Source organism: Phalacrocorax aristotelis, chromosome 18 (genome assembly GCF_949628215.1).
Source record: "Phalacrocorax aristotelis chromosome 18, bGulAri2.1, whole genome shotgun sequence".
NCBI lineage: Eukaryota > Metazoa > Chordata > Aves > Suliformes > Phalacrocoracidae > Phalacrocorax > Phalacrocorax aristotelis.
In genome coordinates, this window is record NC_134293.1 from 7,705,673 (window position 1) to 7,724,111 (window position 18,439).

Below are 18,439 nucleotides of genomic sequence, written 5' to 3' on the forward strand. Positions count from 1 at the left end.
AATAAGCCCCAAACCTCTGAAAGCCTGGGTGTAACGTGAGACACCGAAAAGGGGCTCTGGTCCCTTTGCCTGGTGCTGATCTCAGCCCCAGCCTTGGTGCAGAGTGGCACAAAGGCTGTCCCATATTTTGCCAGCTGCCCGTGTCCCCCTGAGCCATGGGCTTGTGTCTGCCATCCCCTTTTCCCCCAGGAAGGATATGGCAATGTGTTTCCACCTGTACCCACTCCTCACCCTGGAGAGGAGTCCCCAGAGATTATGTTTTTCTCGGCCAAAGGTGCTGACGAGGCTGGGGGAGCCTGGCTGGGCCAGGGCCAGTGTTCAGGCTCAGTCAAGCCTGCGTGATTGCAGCCAGACCCACAGAGACCCCCCAGTGCTCACTGGTGTCACTGTGAGCTGGAACAGGGTTCGGGGTCTGCTTCGAGGAACAGGGAGTCCATTGGCAGTGTGTCACAGAGGCCTGGACCACGCTTGCTGGCGGTGCAACCAGCATCTTCATCACTATCTGCTGTGTGGGGAAATGCTCAGTGCGGGGTGTCCCAAAAACGCCGACACTGCAACAGAAGTGTCCCTCCCTTGGTGGGGCCTGGCACCGCGCTGGACTGAGAGCGGGCACCGAGAAACCTCCAGCCCTGCCAGCTGGACCAGGGGGCTGGCACAGCAGGGAGGTGAAGTGATGTGCCCGAGAGCATACCGAGCAGCAGTGTCAGAGGAGGGAAAAGCTCCCTGGGGGGGTTCTACCCTCCTCCCTAAAGGAGTCTGGCCTCAGGGGGCTCCCACGGGGTGGGCATGAGGGCGCAGACGCTGCTGGGCTGCGGGGAGGGAAGGGGTGACGGGGTTGCACCCAGCACACAGCAGGGGGGACGTGGGAGGGTCTTTTCCCATCGGCACCCCCCACCCCCTCGAGCCCCGAGAGAAGCCGGTGTCCCTCATGGCTTCCCGCGACTCGGTCTGGGCATTCCCTGCCTCCTTTCCCGAGCGCTGCCTCCTTCTCTCCCGGGCACTGCGTGCATCCCTCCCCGGGCATCCCCTGCATCCACGCCCGGGCAGAGCCTGCTTCCCTCCCTGGCGCTGCCTGCATCCCTCCCCGGGCACCACTGCCTGCCTCCCTGCCTGAGCAGCGCCTGCCTCCCTCCCCAGGCGCTGCCTGCCTCCCCGCCCGGGCATTCCCTGCATCCCTCCCCGGGCACTGCCTCCATTCCCCCCCGCGGGCGCTGCCTCCCTGCCTGAGCAGCGCCTGCCTCCATCCCTCCCCGCCACCGCCTGCCTCCGTCCCTCCCGGCCACCGCCCGCCCCGCGCCCCGGCCCGGCTCCCCCCGCCCGGCGCCCCCCGCCGCCGCCCGGCCCCTCGGTAGCGCCGCGCCGGGCGGGGGCCGGGCCGGGCCGGGCCGGGGCTCTGCAGCGGGGCCGCCCGCCCCGCACCGGGCTCGCCGCATGGCTCCGCCGCCCGCCGGGGCGCCGCCGGCCCGGGCCGCCGCTGCAAGGTAGGGCGGCCTCGCCGGGAAGGGGGGGACGGGGGGCAAAGTTGCCGCTGGGCAGGGCCGGGTTGGGGACACACACCCCGGGACAACGGGGCAGGGAGCGGGGGGTCCCCAGCGAAAGTTGAGCGCCGGTGCTTCCCTCTCCCCCCCCCCACCCCCCGCCGGCCTGGGGGGGTGCGTGTCGTTGCCCCCTGGCTCTCCCCCGACCTCGTCCAGCCCCAGCACCCCCCCGCGGGCCGGTGCCGGGGATGTTGCGCTGCCCGCCGTGGCGAGAGCATCCCCCCGGGAGGATCGGGGAGGGATGCGGGATGCCGGGATGCGGGATGCTGCCCCCGCCCAGCGGGGGGTGGGGGGGTGGGGGCGGCGGGGGGTCAGGCCTTGCTTCCCCGGCTGCCCCCGGCGTCGCGGGGTGGCGGCTGCGGGTGGCGGCGGGGTGCCCAAGGTCGCGCCGGGGCCCGGGGCATCCTTCCCGGGGGACCCTGCCAGCCTCCACCCGGCCCTGCAACCCGCTAAGCTCGGCCTTGCGCTGAGCTCCTGGGCCACCCCCGGCTGGTCCCCACTCTGCCACTCCACCGCGGGGCCGCCCTGCTGCATTCCCCCCTCCACGCCTCACTTTCCCACGGTGGCACGCTGGGGTGAGATGCTCATGGGGCCGGGAGCCATCAGGTCGGCCTCTGACACTTCAGGGTGCAAGCCTGCTTTCTGGGGCCCATGAGCTAGCTTTCCCCATGCACGGTCCCTGTGTGCCAGCCGGGAGGGGGACAGGGTTTTTGGGGTGGCACAGCAGGGCTCAGCCCTCTGCAGGTCAGGGCAGCCCTGCAGGTGCTGGGTCTCTGGCTGTGTCGCTCCATCACCCTCCAGCCCCGCAGAGGAGCTGGGGTTGCTTCTGTGAGGAGGAAGGGTTTGTGGGGACGGGGTTGTCCCTGCGGCAGAGTGGCCCCCCCAGGGCTTGCAATGACAGTGCTTTCTGCTGGTCGAGAAAGGCCATGGCAGGGCTGCGTGTGGGGGGTCCTGCACCCCCCCATTTCCCTGCATGTGGCACAGAAACACTCCCACTGCCAGGGCTGCGGCGAGCAGGTCCCCGAGGGCAGTCGGCACCCCAGGGGATGGTCCCAGCAGCATAGCGTGTCATGGTCCCCAGTCCGGGACACAAACCCGCCTGCTGCCCTGGGGCTGGATCAGGCCCTGCCAGCCCCCAGTCCCGTGCTGAGGAGGGTGAGGATGGTGTAAGCTACGGCTCCGCTTGAGGGACCATGGGAAGCCGGGCCTCCCCGGCACTCGGCAGTGGGGACCTCCACAGCTGGGCTCTCCCTGGGGCAAATAACCTCCATCAAACATGCAGGACGGTGGTTTGAATCTGCTGCTTTCTGCCAGCTCAGGGACTGCTGCCCTGTGCTTTGGGGATGGTTTTTCAGGAAAACGGACGAGAACATCACAAATTGGTAAGAGCATCCTCACTTTGGGATGAAGCACAAGCAGCTTCCTAGTGACGGGAGTGAGCAGAAGTGGGACCCAGCCCCTCACCCTTGCTGTTTCCATTGCAGCTCCTGGTCAGGAACCTGGTGCCAGCAGGCATTCGGACTCTGCGGTCTCAGCTCTTGCAACCTCGTGCATGGTTTATCACCCCATGTTCCGCCACACATGTGGCCCTGCCCCAAGGCCCCTCCAGCCTCAGCACGTGTGCCAGCGGCTTGTGGGCTCACCCTGTCAGCTGGCTCGGAAATTAGCCTCCATCAAGTTAATTGCCAAAACGCTCAAAGCCTGAAATTAAACATTAAAGCTGTCGCTCGCAGGCGCAGAGCAATCTCCCCCTCGCCCCAGCAAAAGGCAATTCTGGCTGTCCAAGCGGAGGGAAGATGGATTCCCCGGCTTGGGGCAGTGCTGGGATGCAGCAGCTGGTGGCGGTCCCTGTGGGTGCTATGGGAAAAGTCCCCAGCACAGCCCAGGACCCCGGTGCTGCCAGGGCTGGGCAAACCCTGAGCTGCAGACAGCCCCTTTCCTGGAGGATTCCTTGCTCTGGTACCAAAAGGGCTGAATGTGCCTGTAAGAACCTTCCTGGGACAAAGTTCACTCAAATCCTGGCTCTCCTTGGCTCTACAGGGTGGAGCCTCTGAGGGGGACACTGGGGTCTCGTAGTGCTGAGGCTGCTGCTGGAGGTATCACCCAGCCCCAGGGGATGTTCCTGCTCCCCAAGGACAGACATAACCCATTTCCCTGGTCTTCTACTTGGGAAAATATTGTCTGAAGCAATAAGTGGGGTCTGCCTGGGTGTCTCCGGGATCTGACTAGCTTCTCCTTGGCCTTGCAGTGACGGGCTGTCCCAGAGGGGAAATGCATCCTGAATGGGGCTGAGGCCCCCTGCGCGGGAATATGCAGCCTCGGCACCGCAGGGGCAGTACCAGGGCAGTGGCCGGCGCACGGCGGCATGGTGGCAACGTTCAAGATCGCCGTACTGGGAGCCCAGGGCGTGGGCAAGAGTGCCATAGTCCGGCAGTTCCTCTACAACGAGTTCAGCGAGGTCTGCGTGCCCACCACGGCCCGCCGCGTCTACCTGCCCGCTGTCGTCATGAACGGCCACGTCCACGACCTGCAGATCATGGACTTCCCCCCCATCACCGCCTTCCCTGTCAACACCCTGCAGGTAGGGGTGCACCTGGCTTGGTACGATGGGACCCCCACATTGTGGGGTCTCCAGTGACCTCAGTGGTGTTTAACTGTGAAACCCTGTGGGGTCCTGGTTCCTCCTCTTCAGGGGATGCTTCTCCCTCCATGTCAGGGTTTGCTTGCTAAAAGCCAGTGCCAGAGATTGCATCCTCATGGCTACTGGCTGAGCGGGCCCAGGATAAAGTGTGTTTTAAAGCTTTTTCACATAAAATGACAGCAAATGATGGAGGAACGGCATCCCACTCTGAGGACCGTGGCTTTGGTGGTGCCCATAATCCCACCCAGCTGGGTGGTGGATCCCAGAGCACTGGGGTCCTGTTCCATGGCTGTCAGAGCCAGCGCCAGCAAAGGGCTGGGGGAGCACAGCCAGAGCATTCAGGTGAAAAACAGGGGTTCCTGGAGGGCCAGACCACCTGCACCCACTGCCTGAGGCAGGTGTAGGGCTGCTCGTTCCCTCCTGGGGTAGCCATCACCCCTCCAGCATTGCCTGGGCTTGTCCCCGGAGTGCTGAGCCCACCAGCTCCTCCTCAACCCCCAGCCCTCTCAAGTGCCACCAAAACAGCCCCAAAAGGCAGTGTGGGGTTGGAAAGCATTGTCACCAGTGCCAACTGCTCTGAGGAGGTTTAATGGGGAAAGAGGGATTTAAGCTCATGCCGTAACTCCGTCCCAGGGCCACAAGTTGTGCCACAGCTGCAGGGGAAGGAGCTGGAGGTGCCCAGCCATGGGCACAGGCCAGCCAGAGGGCAATGCCACCGCTGGGGGCACCTCCGCAGGAGCGGGGATCTCTTGTATTTTTAATCATATACTTATATTGCTCCCATGCCCGACGGGGACCTTGTAGTGCTCCAAGTTTCCCCTGTGCTGTTGGGCAGGAGGCGAAGCGAGCACTCTGGGGGTGAGGAGGAGGTTTAAAAATTAATCTGTGTGTGCAGGGAACAAAAGGTCGGCATGAGAGACAGCCCAAAATAGCAAAGGGCAATTTACTGACACGGTAGCCACCGCTAACACTCGATTAACTCCCTGCCTTGCTGTGCTCAAGAGGAGGCGGCCAGTGGGAACAGATGGATGTTTCCAGGGAAGAGAGGATGGTCAGAGGGATGGCTCCGAGGGGAAAGGAGAGGACCACAGTGGGGGATACGACTCTGTCTGCTGGGAAGCATCACTGAGCTCTGCTCCGTGCCTGGGAGCAGCACACCTGTGGCAATGTCCTGGGAGAGGAGCTGGGGCTGGCGGCTCCCTGGTGTCCCACTCCTACATGGGGCCAGGCGGGATGCACAATGCAGCCCTCCTCCAGCCCCAAGCATCCCGGGAAACCTGCCCCACGCAGGGAAAACCATCCCGACATCACGGTGCCAGAGCAAGCTGCACCCCAGCATGGTGACAGAGCTGCAATTTATTGATCTCCCAGGTGTATCAGGACTCAAAGTAACCTGAGACACTGCCGCTTCATCCACCTGCATCTCCCCAACACTGCAGAGCTACAAATCATCACCTCCCCTCCGAGGACGGGAGAGGGGCTATGTCATGCCGCTTGCTCCCAGCTCCTTCCTGTGCTGCAGCCCACAACGGAGACCAACCCGCACCCAAAACTTTCCTTTTCCCATTTTGCTTTGGTCCTAGGTCTCCTCATTTTGCCTCATTCAGATGATAAACTCAGAAAGGGATGATTCACAGTACTGAAGAGTTTTCCTCGGGGAGAAGTGGTGCCTTTCCTCTTTGGTGCATCTTTCTCCTCTCCAGTTGCTCTCAGGAGGGTTTGCGGTGTTGCCTGCGTGGGCTGCCATTCCCCAGTGTCACTGCAGCCTTGGTATCACTGCAGGACTGGGAAAGTGTCTGGAAGTGGGGCAGATTCACTTCTATAGGACGGAAAAAAATTCCTGTTATTCCTGGAAATCCAAAGTTTTCCAAACAACATGTGTTCCTTACAGCTCCAATGTTGGACTGTGGAGAGGCCACCCTGGATAGCCTCTGACTCAGCTCCCAGTCTTACTCTTGCAGCCCCCCTCTCCCAAACAGCCACTGCTCCTTTCTTGTCCCCATGTCCTCCCCATCACCTTCCCCCTCTGACCCACATTGCTGCTGGTTCATCATCCCCAGCCGGGCAGGGGCAGGGGCAGGGGCAGGGGCAGGGGCAGGGGCAGGGGCAGGGGCAGGGGCAGGGGCAGGGGCAGCTCTACTCAACCCTCAGCATCTTCCTCACCCACCCTGCCTGAAAACCAGGGTGCATCACTAATTAACACACCTAATTAGCAGCTCTGGAGGGTGAAGCTTTTAAATCCAGGGCAAGTGGCTGCATTCAGCCCTGCTCCTAGCTCACCTCTAGATCACCATGCATTAGACAGATGTTAGGCAGGCTGTAATCCTTGCTCAAGAGTGGAACTGGGGCTGACAGATCCCATTATCTCTCCTCTTGATTAACAAGGGGGATAAAGGATCTCCAGAGACTTGGGGGGAATGCTGAAGGGCTACAGGGGGCTTGATGCAGCCATCGCAGGGATGGGTCGGGGCAAAGCAGAGGTGAGCTGGGTGCTGGGTGGCAGGACGGGAGAGCATGCAGCCCCCTTGCTACACGGCTGCTATGCAGTCTCCTTGGTGTGCCTGGCCCCAAAGCAGTGCAGGGCATCCCCCGGGCATGGCGATGGGACTGAGCCAGGATTGATCCCTCTCTGCACCTTGCAGGAGTGGGCGGACGTGTGTTGCAGGGGGCTCCGGAGCGTCCATGCCTACATCCTGGTCTATGACATCTGTTGCTTTGACAGCTTCGAGTACATCAAAACCATCCGCCAGCAGATCCTGGAAACGAGGTAGGGACTACTTTGCTAGTGGATGCATCTCCCCACAGCTCCTGGCGGGGTGGTACGGCTCTCCCCAGCACTCCCCTGCTCTTGATATCGGAGATGAGCTATTAGAGACTGGGGCAAAGCCCCTTTGCAGGGCTGGGAGCCATAAACAAAAGCAAAACTGGACCCAAGGGCAGGGAAAGGAGCAGGACCCCTGTAGGGGAGGGCAGCCATCCCTGGGAAAGCAACGGGCTGGCAAGCCAGGTGGCTGGCCACAAAGAGGGACGAGGGGACAGACCAAGAGGAGGCACGTCCCTCTTGGCAAGCCAAAGCCAGCTGCTGGTTTGGGATGGGTTGGTGTCTGTGGGTCAGTCCATCATCATGCTGTGCCCCGTCTCCTTCTGTCGTCCCTCACCGCCTGCCCTCATCAGGGTCATCGGCACTTCAGAGACGCCCATCATCATCGTGGGCAACAAGCGGGACCTGCAGCGGGGCCGGGTGATCCCGCGCTGGAACGTTTCCAACCTGGTGAAGAAGACATGGAAGTGTGGCTACATCGAGTGCTCGGCCAAGTACAACTGGCACATCCTGCTGCTCTTCAGCGAGCTCCTGAAGAGCGTGGGCTGCGCCCGCTGCAAGCACGTCCACACCACCATCCGCTTCCAGGGCGCCCTGCGCAGGAACCGATGCACCATCATGTGAGCCCCCCCGTCCCAACAGACCCCCCCCAGCCATGTCCCCGTGGCCACCCACCCTCGGGGACTGCAGCTCCCCGGCGAGCGCTGGCGTCACCGCTTTCGGAGGAGGTGATGCCGCGGTGGGAGTTGTGCCAGAGGCACCTCGGGGTTTGCTTCCCCGCCGGCGCTGGCACCCTGTGGTGAGGTGTGGGGACGTTGCACCTTGAGTGGTGCTGGGCAGGGTGATGCAGTGGCCACCGGTGGCTCAGAGTGGGTGGCCGGGTGGCCAGGCTGCCTGGAGGTAGCGATGGGTGAGGGGGGACCTCTGCTAAACCCCCAAGCACTCCCCAAGCCTCCGGTGCTCAGGGCCAAAGCTGTCCATGGGCGTTTGTGTCTCTGCCACTCCTGGAAGGCTGTGTGGCACCGGGAGGGTGGAGGAGATGCTTCAGATGATGCCCAGAGGTTGGCTGTCAGGTCCATCCTTGCCAGCTCCTGCCCTGGCATCGTAGGGGCAATGCTTGCTGCTGCCTGGCATCACCTGCCCCCTGGTAGAAAATTGCCCAGCGCCTGTGGCCCGATGTGCCGGGGGTGGCTCCATCTCTGGGGCGTGGTGGAGCCAGGTGTCCCATTTTCTTCCCCACAGAGCTGAGGCTTCTCCCCTCAGAGGGCAGAGCAGCCTCTGGCAAAAGGCCAGGTTACACGGGCTTTCTTTTGGCTTGGTTGGGTCAGATTTCCAGGCAGAATTTCTGGATGAAAGTAAGAAAGGGGAAAAAAAAAATAACAAAGCTCTCATCCTGCCCCTTACATCCCCCCACGGGGTGCCGGGTGCTGCTTCCCCGGGGCTTTGAGTCCCCGTTCTGCTCCAGTTCAGCCAAGGAAGGCTTGTCCTCCCCCACCAGCCTGTCGACCACCAAATAATCTCAAAACACTCCTTGCCGGGCAGGTCACCCCTCTGCTACCTCTTGTCCTAGGCTCAGCGGGCGACCAGCTTTGCACGGCTCCGACCCAAACCTCTGGCATCCCGCAGGCAGGCAGCCCCCCCGTGCCATTGCGCCCTGCCAGCAGAGCCGTGGGGCAGATCTGACCTGCCCTGGGCTTTCCCATGCGATGCTCGCCTCCATCCATGTGAAATGGTGACGGTGCGAAGGCAGCCTCTGAAGCAACAAGGAGCTGGAGTTGCATTTCCAGTTGCATTCGTTTTCTTTCTTAATTCTGTGCACATCCCTAATAGGAAAGTGAGACCCCCACTTTTTTTTTTTAAATTCTTTTTTGATCTTTGGTCTTGTTTTTGCACCAGACTTGCAGCTCAGCTGTGTCTTGTCCTGCAGGGCGGGTGGCAAAGCACAGCCTGCATTGCGAACGGTGTCAGGGTGGTGTGCCAGCAAAGGGTGAGCAAGAGGCCGAGGGGGGTCATGGTTCCTTCCTTCTTGGCTGCTCCCTGTGAGACACGGGGAAAGGCTGTCTTTGCCCCCCGAGGCAGGATCTGAGGCTGGCCCATCCTCCAGCAAAACCATCTCAGTGATTTCTGGTGTAACAAGGGGTTGCAGGTATTCAGCGCCGCTCTGGGCAATAAAGCAAAGGGTGCTGGCCCCATCTCTTTCCCCGCGGTCAGGTTTCCATCTGACAGAAGCACCGCTGTGCTCTTGGTGACACTTTCTGTTAAGAGTAGGTCCAGCTGAACTCCGGCACAGTGTGTGCCGCTGCCCCGTCCCCGCTGCCAGGCCACGCGCTGCCCTGCAGCCCCAATGCCGCGGGGTTGGGGGTCACCCTGCTCCTCCAGCCCCACCCCCAGCAGCCGCTTTGGGAGCCAAACCCCATTCCCCTTGCTCCCAACGGGGGGGGGGAAGGAAAAAAAGAGAAAAGGTGGTGGGGGGACACGGGTCTGTCTCAGGTGGCTGCAAGAGCCCTGGGCAGGGAAGGGCAGCGGCACTCATCTCCACCTCTTGCCTTCATGGCAAACCTAGTGGGCTTTGCCACCGGCCCCACCGCCCCAAACCCCATCTCATCAGGATTTATTAACACGTTTAAGTCCATGTTATCGGTCTCTGGCTAGCTTTATCCCTCCAAATTGTTTGAGAAGGAAACTCCTTGGTAAATGCTAACAATAAAGCATTTATAAAGTGCTCCAATGTACACATATCAACAACTAAGCCAATACATTGTTTGTTATAACCCTGTAGCCTGCAGTTTATAGCACAATTAGTTACAGGTTTTTATAGCATCTATTTAGTATTTTGGAAAAAAAAAATGTTATAAATATTGTTATATTCTATTGTACTTTATAGACAGAGAAAGTTATATTAGTAATAAGAACTCTCACTGCTTCGACAGCTTTTCCCAGCTCCCAAGAAAAAAGAGGGCTACAAAAAGCTCCTTTCCCAAGAGCTCAGGAAGGGGTAGGCGGTGGTACCTGCTGGTTACAGGCAGGGAAACTGGGGCAGGAGAGTCCGGTGCGTGGCCAGACTCGTGGGGAACAGAGCAGCCAGGAGCACAGCAGCAGCTACATCCGACCCACGCCTTGCCCCTACTCGTAACTTCAGTACAAAGTGTTACCGCTCGCCCAATGCCACCCTGGTCCTGCTAAAGATAACCTGCTCCTGAGCCTGGGAGAGGCTGAGGATGTCCCCACTGCTGTCCCCAGGGCAGTGCTGGGTCTCTGCCCCCGTGCACAGTGCCGCAGGAAGCGATGCCTGGGTTCTGTCCAGCCCTAGCGAGGATGCTTCCCTCTCCTCCTCCTCCTGCCCCGGTGAGTGTCCTGGTTGCCTTGACTTGGCTTTCCTTTCCCCCCGGACTTCTTGTTGGAGACTCATGAGGTGTCTACACCACCTGTAATACCCTGCACCCCCTTCTTTGAAATTGAATTAAAAATCAGGTCTGTCCCCCCTTGTTCTGTACCTGCCTCGCTGCTCTTTGCCCATGGCACCAGATTATTCGCCGCCCCACTGCCACTCTCCCAGCCTTTCTGCAGGAGCTAATGATCCAGACTGGGGGAATTTGTTTCTCCCCTGCAAAAAGGGTATTTCTGCAAGCAGGTTTTGCATCCACAGGGCCCCAGCTCTCTCCCTTGCTGCTCCTCTGCAGGGGTATGGGTCCGGCTTCATCCTCTCTTGGAAGGTGGGCTCTCCTGGTCCCTGGGGGGCTCTTGGGAGGGATGTTTGCCGTGCACACAGACAGCAGACTGGCAGCATGAATTCTCTTCACCAGCCATGACCCCTCCAACAGGATTATCCTCTCTCCCTCCCCACCCACGCAGAAAAGATGCTGAAACAGAAGAGCTTTGGTATATCTCTATTGCACGAACGATATCGCCGGGTCCATGGCTGCAGGCTCAGGAGAGTGGTGGTGCCTGCAGTGAGCCTTGGTGACAGCCATCACCCTGAGCATCACTGCCCCCCTGCCCTGGGTCTCCCACCTTCGCCCCTAAGAAAGCCCATGGGGCGCAGCAAGGGTCATCTCCTGTGACCCCCCCGACCCGACCTGAGTGACTCAAACACTCATTAAGGCTCTCGGTGCTGTAAGACATGAGGATCATTAGTCCCGTTGTGCAGACGGGGAAGATGGAGGTATGAGATGGTTTTCATACTTGGATACCAGGTGCGGAGTGTCCCTGCTTTCAGGGGGACACCATAGGGACGGGCTACACCCCTCTTTCCTACAGAAAGTGCCCCGTTTTCTCAATTTGGGGCTGGATTTTTCCACCCAAACCAGTACAAAAGTGCCTGTTTAGGAGGAGAATTACCAGTCCAAAAAAGAAAAAGCCTCACGGGGAAGGAGGGCGTGCAGCTCCACAGAGCAATGGGGGGATGCCCCCGGGTTGCCGTGGAGCAAATCTATCGCACTACCCGTGCCAACCTCAGGCTCCAGCTTCAGCATCGCTCCCACCTTCAAATGAGTGAGGGGTGCATCCCCACTGAAGCTTAGGATGGGGCGGGTCAGACCCATGCCTCCTCGTCGTCCTCGGTCAGCCAGGCACTGCTGTCGGCTGGCAAGGGCTTGGTCCCCGGGTGGGTGCTGCCGGGCTGGGGGTGCTGGGGCGGCCCCGGTGGGCGATGCTGGCTCCGGGGGGCGGGTGGGCGCTGCCCCAGCGGGGTAGGGATGCGCGAGGGGCGCTTGCCTGGTCTGTGGTCCCTCCGGGGGCGCACCTTGGGCCGCAGCTTCAGCTTGTAGATGGAGGGCACGCGCTCAGGTTTCTTCAGGCACCGCCGGGGCTTGGGGACATTGCTGGCCCTGGGACCCTGTGGGGTCTGGACACCCACTTCCAGCCCCTCCACCTCCCCACCAGTCAGGAGGGCGGTGCACTGCGGGGCGGCTCGTGGGTGCATTTTGGGGACCCAGCTCCCCAGCCCCATGGGGCGCAGGGGCTGCCACCCATGGGAGAGCTCCTCCACCACCCTGCTGTAGCTGGGGGGCTGCCCGTGCCCCCAGCAACCCTGGAGCTCCTTGCACCCCCCACCAGGGCCACAGGCTCCCACCAGCTCATCTGCCGGCATTCCGGGGCCCTCGGCACCCACAGCCCTTGGGCTTGTGTCTGGATGGCACTGCCGGGTCCCCTGGGGGTCTCCCCCAGCAGCACAGACCTTGCACCCATCTGCAAAATGGGCCAGAGGAATGTGGGGCTGGCAGATGGCCGGGCTGGGTTTGGTGGAGGGTTTAACACTGCTGTCCTGTTTTGGAGGCTGGCTGGAGGAATTTCGGGGTGATGGCGGTTGACCCCGGCCAAGGGCTCCCCGGCTGCCTTCCCGTGGGGTTTTCTGGTTCTGTGAGTCTCTCCGGCTATCCTGGTGTGGGGAAGTAGCACAGACTTTGATGGGGCTGGGGCCACGGGGTGTCACCTTGGTGGGACCCCCCCCTTCCTGTGGCCTGACAGCCGCTACAGATGATTTGCCTCTTTGCTGGGTGCTTTTTCGAGGTGCTGGTGTCACCTGGCTGCTGGGTGCTGTGGACCTGCCCCGTGCTGGTGCTGCAGGGGTTTTCCCTGGAGTGCCCCCACGCAGCTCCTTGGAGACCCCCACTCTGTCCTGTGTGCCGGGGACCAGCTGGGAAGGGGTGGGTGCTCGGCACATCACCCCATGCCCATGGGAGCTGAGTTGAGCAGGTGACCTGGATGGTGGCACCTGCCTCCCCAAAGGGGCAGCCGGTGGCTCCTGCATCCTGCAAGGAGAGAGAGGAGAGGGGCAGGGAGCTGCTGCTTCCCCCTCAATCCAGCCTGGTGCTGGGCAATTCTGGAAGGGAGGGAAAAGAAATACAGATATGTGGGGAAAACTGCTCTGAAACCAGGTGGTTTGGGGCACGAAGCATCTCTGCACTGCTTACCTGCCTGAAGGGACCCTCTGGGGCTGTGCCGGCTCCCGGCAAGGGCTGACACCCAGCGGGCGACCCGAGCCATCCGGCAAGGGGGTGGCAGGGGGCCGGGGGCTGGGGGGAGCACGGGACCCCCAGGCGACGGGGGGCAGGGGGCTCTGCGAGCGGTTGACCAGCAGCGTGGGCTGGGGCTGGCTGCGAGCAGCTGCCTTCGAGGCTGGGCACAGCCAGATCTCATGCTGTACTTGCTGCTGGGGGCTCCTGGTTTTCCAGGCTTGTTTGTGAGCTGCAGGGAAAATGGGGGGGGCGTGGCTCAGCACCCCTGCCCATTGCACCTACACCCGGGTGCAGCCCACCCAGTCGTTGCTCAGCATCCAGGCCCACCCTGGGGACGCTGGTGCAAAGCTGCACTCCCTGCAAACGGGCTTTTGGGGTCCGGCTCCATCCGAAAGTCTGCCGTGACCTCTAGTGGCCACCAAAGCCAAAGAGAGTCCCCAAACCCAAACACTCCCCAGCAGAGCACTGAGGCATCGCAGCAAGGAGGCCTCCGGCTCCTGCAAACGGCCCCAGAAGCAGCGAGACCCAGGACAGACACCCCCCGCCCCCCCCCCACCCCAGCCATGGGGCAGAGCCATGGGTTTTGGGGATGTGGGGACTCACAGAGCGAGGTGCAGCGGCACGGGTCGTGCTTGTCCAGGTAGTGCTCCAGTGTGTCCCAGCCGCCCCCGACCCGCACCATGACGTGCTCCCGCAGGATCTGCACAGGATGCCACACGCCATGAGGCCTGGAGAGGTGTGTGTGATGAACCCAGGACCCGCCCACCCCACCCCCGCCCCTTTTCAGGCAGCCTGGGGTGACATACTCATCCAGGCTTCGTCCTCTGGAGCTTGAGACCTGTGGGCTTGCCCTGAGTGCCACCAGGTCTCCCAAAGACAGTATCAGCCCCAGCTGAGCACCACTGAGGCAAGGAGGATCTCAGCTCCTGCTGACATCCCAACAGGCACATTTCATCACCCTGGGGAGCCTTTGGAAAACTCCTCTCCACCATCATGTGCTGAGCCCTTTGGGGAGACCAGGCTTAGGGATGGATCCAGGCAGGGACCGAGCACTCCAGTGTTCCCATTGCTGGTTAAGACCTGGCTCTGACTTGGTGTGGGATGGCAGGTTTTGGCCCATACACATGGATGTTACAGCCATGCAATCACATACTGCAGGACTAAGCTTCCCTGCTGCCCTGCTTTGGGCATAACAGTAAAAAAATCCCACATTGGCCCCATTTGGGGGATGGATTATGGAAGAAGCTTCATGTCAGCTGAGCAGGATTCCTGGTGCCTGTGCCCCAAAAGCGTGGGGCGAAGCAGACTCACCCGGACAAAGATGAGGGTGTCAGAATCACCCACGCGGTATTTCCCTTCAGATATCTTGATCATGGGAAACTGGACAGGGCAGGTACAGCGGCTCACCAGGTGCTGGACCTGCAGGCAGCAGGGATGGGTCCTCGCCAGGGCTCCTGGGAAAGATCCTGGGGTGGCCATCCCCACCTCCATCTCCATCTCCACTCTACCGCCATCCCCAGCCCCAATCCCAACTCCAGCCTCATCCCCATCCCCATCCCAGTCCCACTCCATGCCCCTCCATACCATCTGGTCGAGGTTGTGGAGGTCCCGTGGTCTCCTGGGGGGCCGGGGCAAGGGGTTGTCTGCGGGTGGCAGGTCCAGCTCCTGGCGCATCTCCTCCTCGATCTCCTCTTCCATCTGCACGAGGGTTGGGGCGTGCATGCCAAAGCGGGAGGCATGGCGTGCCAGCTCCAGCAGGCACAGCACGAAGTTCTTCTCATTCTTCCTCAGCACCAGGTCCTCTGTCTCGAACATGAGGACATCTGGGACAGGGCAGGGCTGGGCTGAGCCAGGGCAGGCATGTAGGGATGGGGACAAAGGGGATGGGGGGGCACAGGTGGAGTCAAAATCCACCCAAAGGGATGTTATTCCCTGGAGCCATTGTACTAGGAATATAGCTGGGTCCAACAAGAGTTGGGATAAATTAACGAGGAGGAGCCTTCCCCTTGGGCATGTACATGCAAAGGCACTATGGCTGGTTCATGGCAACCCAAAGCCACAAAACTCAGAGGCTGGGCGTTGTAGGGACATGTCTCTCCAATCCCATGCCCTTCCCAGGCACCTGCTGCTGGTGGGGATGGGGTGACAGACCCTTTGCTCAGAGCCAAGACCACTCCTGATGTCTTTCAATTGAATGCCCTTTCCATTGCCACCCCGCCCAGTGCATATCTGCACCCAAGAACACACACCTGCCTTGTGCCAGCACCCTGCAAAGCTGCTGCTGAACCTGGAGGAGCTTGTGCAGGAAATCCCAGATCAGGGATTTCTTGTGTTTGTGGTGCTGCCCGATGCCAGGGTGGCAGCAGCTTTGGGGGGGGTCACATGGGAGAGCACCTGGGGTGCTGCCGGGAGCAGCTGGAGGGGAATTGCACACAGGGACATGGGGTGGCTGGTGACCAGCTTCCTACCTTTGATATCCATTTCCTTCCTACACCACTGGATGAAGTTGGAGACATTGTCCCTGGCCTGGAAGGTGCCCGGCTGTGCCGTGAGGTTGCAGGCGACGCCAGTGGTGGGGAGGCGGAGGTGGCAGGCCGTGCCAGGGGAGGCACGGGCAAACTCCCTGGCCACATGGGTGATGTTGTTGGCGTGGGAGCAGAGCACAGCCCCTGTTTCCAGCACCTCCACGAAGGTGCCCACCTCGATGTCTAGGTTGTACAACTCCTTCAGCCACTCAGCCAAGTCCTCCTTCATAGCGTAGAGGTACTGCTCGCTGGACTTGTAGGGGCGGATACTCCGCACCGCGGCGCCCGGCATCCCCCACATTTTGCCATAAAACTGAGAGAACACCAAGGGAAAGGGGTGATGGGGACACGGGGAGCTGCCCCGGTGTCCCCAGCCCACCTCCCCAGCAGCCACACTCACCCGGTACCACTTGCTCTCTGCCACACGGGATGGTGACGCCGTCCTCCCAGTGCCGGGAGCCCTTCTCGGGGTCCAAGAGCTGCGATGCAGCTGGGGAAAGGAAATCACCCTCCTGGGCAGTGGGTGTTTTGTTTCCTTCCCAAGTGCTGTACCCTTCTCCTTGGTGACAAGGGACTGGCTGCAAACACTCCCCATTAACCGTTCAATGCCTGCTCCTCCACCAGGAGCCTGTCTCCTTCTTCGCCAGCTGATCCAGGGGTGGATTTTCCACCAAGGTCCCTGGCTCTAGGGGCAGGAGGGAGTTAGAGAGCAGCTCTTCAGCACCCCGAGTTGCTCACAGTCCCAAAAGAGGGGCTATTTGCCCCCTCCCCACCACCCCTGCACCCACCTCCACTGCAGTTGGAGTGACCTGGGAGCCCTACAAGATCATCTTCAGGGCTTGGTACACCTGAATTGATAGCCCTGAGGCAACCACATTTTTGCTCCCATTTTACAGGTTCAGACACTCTGCTGAGATGCCATCGTGTGCTGTTAGGAACAGATGGGTCTTGTCACCTGCAAAGGTTGGGGGCCAGAGCAGGTCCCCACAAGGACCACCCTCCCTGGGCGCCCCCTTCGCTCGGGGGCTCGTGCCACCCCTCAGTGGGAGCTGGGGAGCCCTGCAATGTACGGTGTGTCAGGGCTCAGCCCAAGCTCCAAGGAAATGCAGTAGCTCTACCTGCAAATCACAGCACAAATCCATCAATGCTCTCCTCCAAAACTCTTTCTGGGAAAAAAAAAAAGAAAAAAAAAGCATGAGGGGGTTTTTGTTGCATGCCCACCTTTGGGTTGTCTTTACACTATGCTCCCTTGCAAACTTCTTCCCAAACTGCCCACGACAGCTAGGTCTTCGGCAGAAGTCTAGCTCCCCCAGGGATGGCGTGACTCCAGGAGCTGGGGCTTTAAGAAAACAACTACATGGGTGAGTGGGCATTGCTGAGAATGTCAGAGACTCCCTCCGTAACCCAGGGCTTTCAGAGCTGCCCCAGTACCCAGGTACTGCTGCAAAAAGTCAATCTACCAGGGACATGCTTGCACCCTGGGACTGAAATGGAGCCTCCTGCGAGCTTGGGGGGGCTTCTTGCTGTGTCAGGGGTCCCCATCCTCTCCCTGAAGCCAACTGCTGATGCTCACTGCAGATCACAGCTAGATCAGCCAGTGTCATTTTGGGGGAGGAAATGCAAGAATCCCAGCTATTCCCCCAGGCTGGGGAATGTGTGGCAGGCTGGCTGGAGGAGTCTGTGCCTGGCATGCCCTGCCAGGGAGCCCAGCAGGAGAAAAGGACCCTTGTGATGCAAGATTTTCAGCCGGGGTGCCCAGTGGGGCCAATTGCATGGCTCAGGGTGTGGGTCCACCTCCCCTAGACACACCCCCCGCAAACTTGTGAGGTGCAGGTGATGCAGCACAATCACCCCATCTCTATCAGCAATGCTGCGCTCAGCCCCAGCCCTGGCAGCATCGCTCATGACCCCAAGGCATCCTGACAGCACACAGCCCCAGCAAACACACAGCAGCAAGCAAAGGACGAAAAGGAACCACCAAAACCAGGAGAGGATTCAAGGTTGTCTCATCCTTGGACTCTGTTCCCATGGCAGAAGGGGTGCTTGGCTCTTTCCTAAGGGGATGTGAAAGGGGATAACGGTCTGTTGCTTCTTTGCAGAGCTGCAGGTGTGGAGTACCCCTGGGGTGCAGAGGGACCCATAAATCCTCCCATCTCCAAAATGCTGTACATGGAGAAGTCACACTGCTCTTCCGACCCTTCTTGAAGCCCAGCGCATGTCTCGACAGCAAGACCTCATCCAGTGCCAGCCTCCCCCATCGATCCCCCCCCCAACCCCATCAATCCCCTCATCAGCCCCATTGATCTCCCCATCACGCTGCAGATCCCATGGCTGGTGGCAGCCAAGGGGGCTGGAGAGACACGGCTCCGGGCAGGAGACATGAGCAGGGGCAGGGGCAGGACCATCTCTGCAAACACTGTGACGCCACCTGCGCTGGCTGGCGGGTCCCTCCCCAGCAGGCAAAATGCTGCCCACTCAACAGGCAACGCAGGCCGGACACCCCGGTGTGGCACAGCATGAAGCACAGCAAACAGGAGCAGCGAGGAAGGTTTCAGAGTGCTCCACAGGAAGCAAGGACCCGCATTCACACACCATGATAGGCTGGGGCAAAGATGGAGACCTCGAAGGTCCCCATCAACACGAATTTGTCCTCCATACTGGGGAAAAAAAATCTATTAACACATCCCAAGGTGTGGAGAAATCCTCAGTAATTTGCGATGACGCAGGGAAGAGAGTTTCCATTAGTATCACGTACTTCATACAGCAAGTTTGCAGTGGGCTCCATCCCTTGTTTGATCCAGCAAGTACAAAAGCTGAAGCCAAATTCAGCAATACCCACTCCAGCCCCAAACACACACGTGCATCTTAAATAGAGCCCTTTCAGGAAACAGGAGATTGGCTTTAAAAAAAATACAGAAGTGTGACATAAAAACAAGCAGAAATCCCAACACAGCACA

General features: G+C 60.4%; 2 protein-coding genes across 3 annotated transcripts; one reads left to right on the plus strand and one right to left on the minus strand.

Annotated features, from left to right (window-relative positions):
* Window positions 1-1,060: 1,060 nt before the first annotated feature.
* Window positions 1,061-10,493, plus strand: RASL10B (RAS like family 10 member B). 2 transcript variants are annotated; one of them, XM_075112988.1, is made up of 4 exons: window positions 1,061-1,481; window positions 3,787-4,119; window positions 6,902-6,946; window positions 7,354-10,493. In XM_075112988.1, the coding sequence occupies exons 2-4, from the start codon at window positions 3,904-3,906 to the stop codon at window positions 7,801-7,803; spliced, it is 711 nt and encodes a 236-aa protein (XP_074969089.1). In that variant the 5' UTR covers window positions 1,061-1,481; window positions 3,787-3,903; the 3' UTR covers window positions 7,804-10,493. The 2 variants fall into 2 exon arrangements, with proteins under 2 accessions (XP_074969089.1, XP_074969090.1); XM_075112989.1 differs by having other exon boundaries at window positions 1,080-1,481; window positions 6,822-6,946.
* An 871-nt stretch (window positions 10,494-11,364) lies between these two features.
* Window positions 11,365-15,774, minus strand: GAS2L2 (growth arrest specific 2 like 2). Its single transcript, XM_075113554.1, has 6 exons — window positions 15,426-15,774; window positions 14,542-14,780; window positions 14,269-14,376; window positions 13,561-13,657; window positions 12,913-13,186; window positions 11,365-12,279 (listed from the first exon to the last, which is right to left on the minus strand). Exons 1-6 carry the CDS (start codon window positions 15,772-15,774, stop codon window positions 11,532-11,534), a joined length of 1,815 nt encoding a protein of 604 aa, XP_074969655.1. The 3' UTR covers window positions 11,365-11,531.
* Window positions 15,775-18,439: the final 2,665 nt, after the last annotated feature.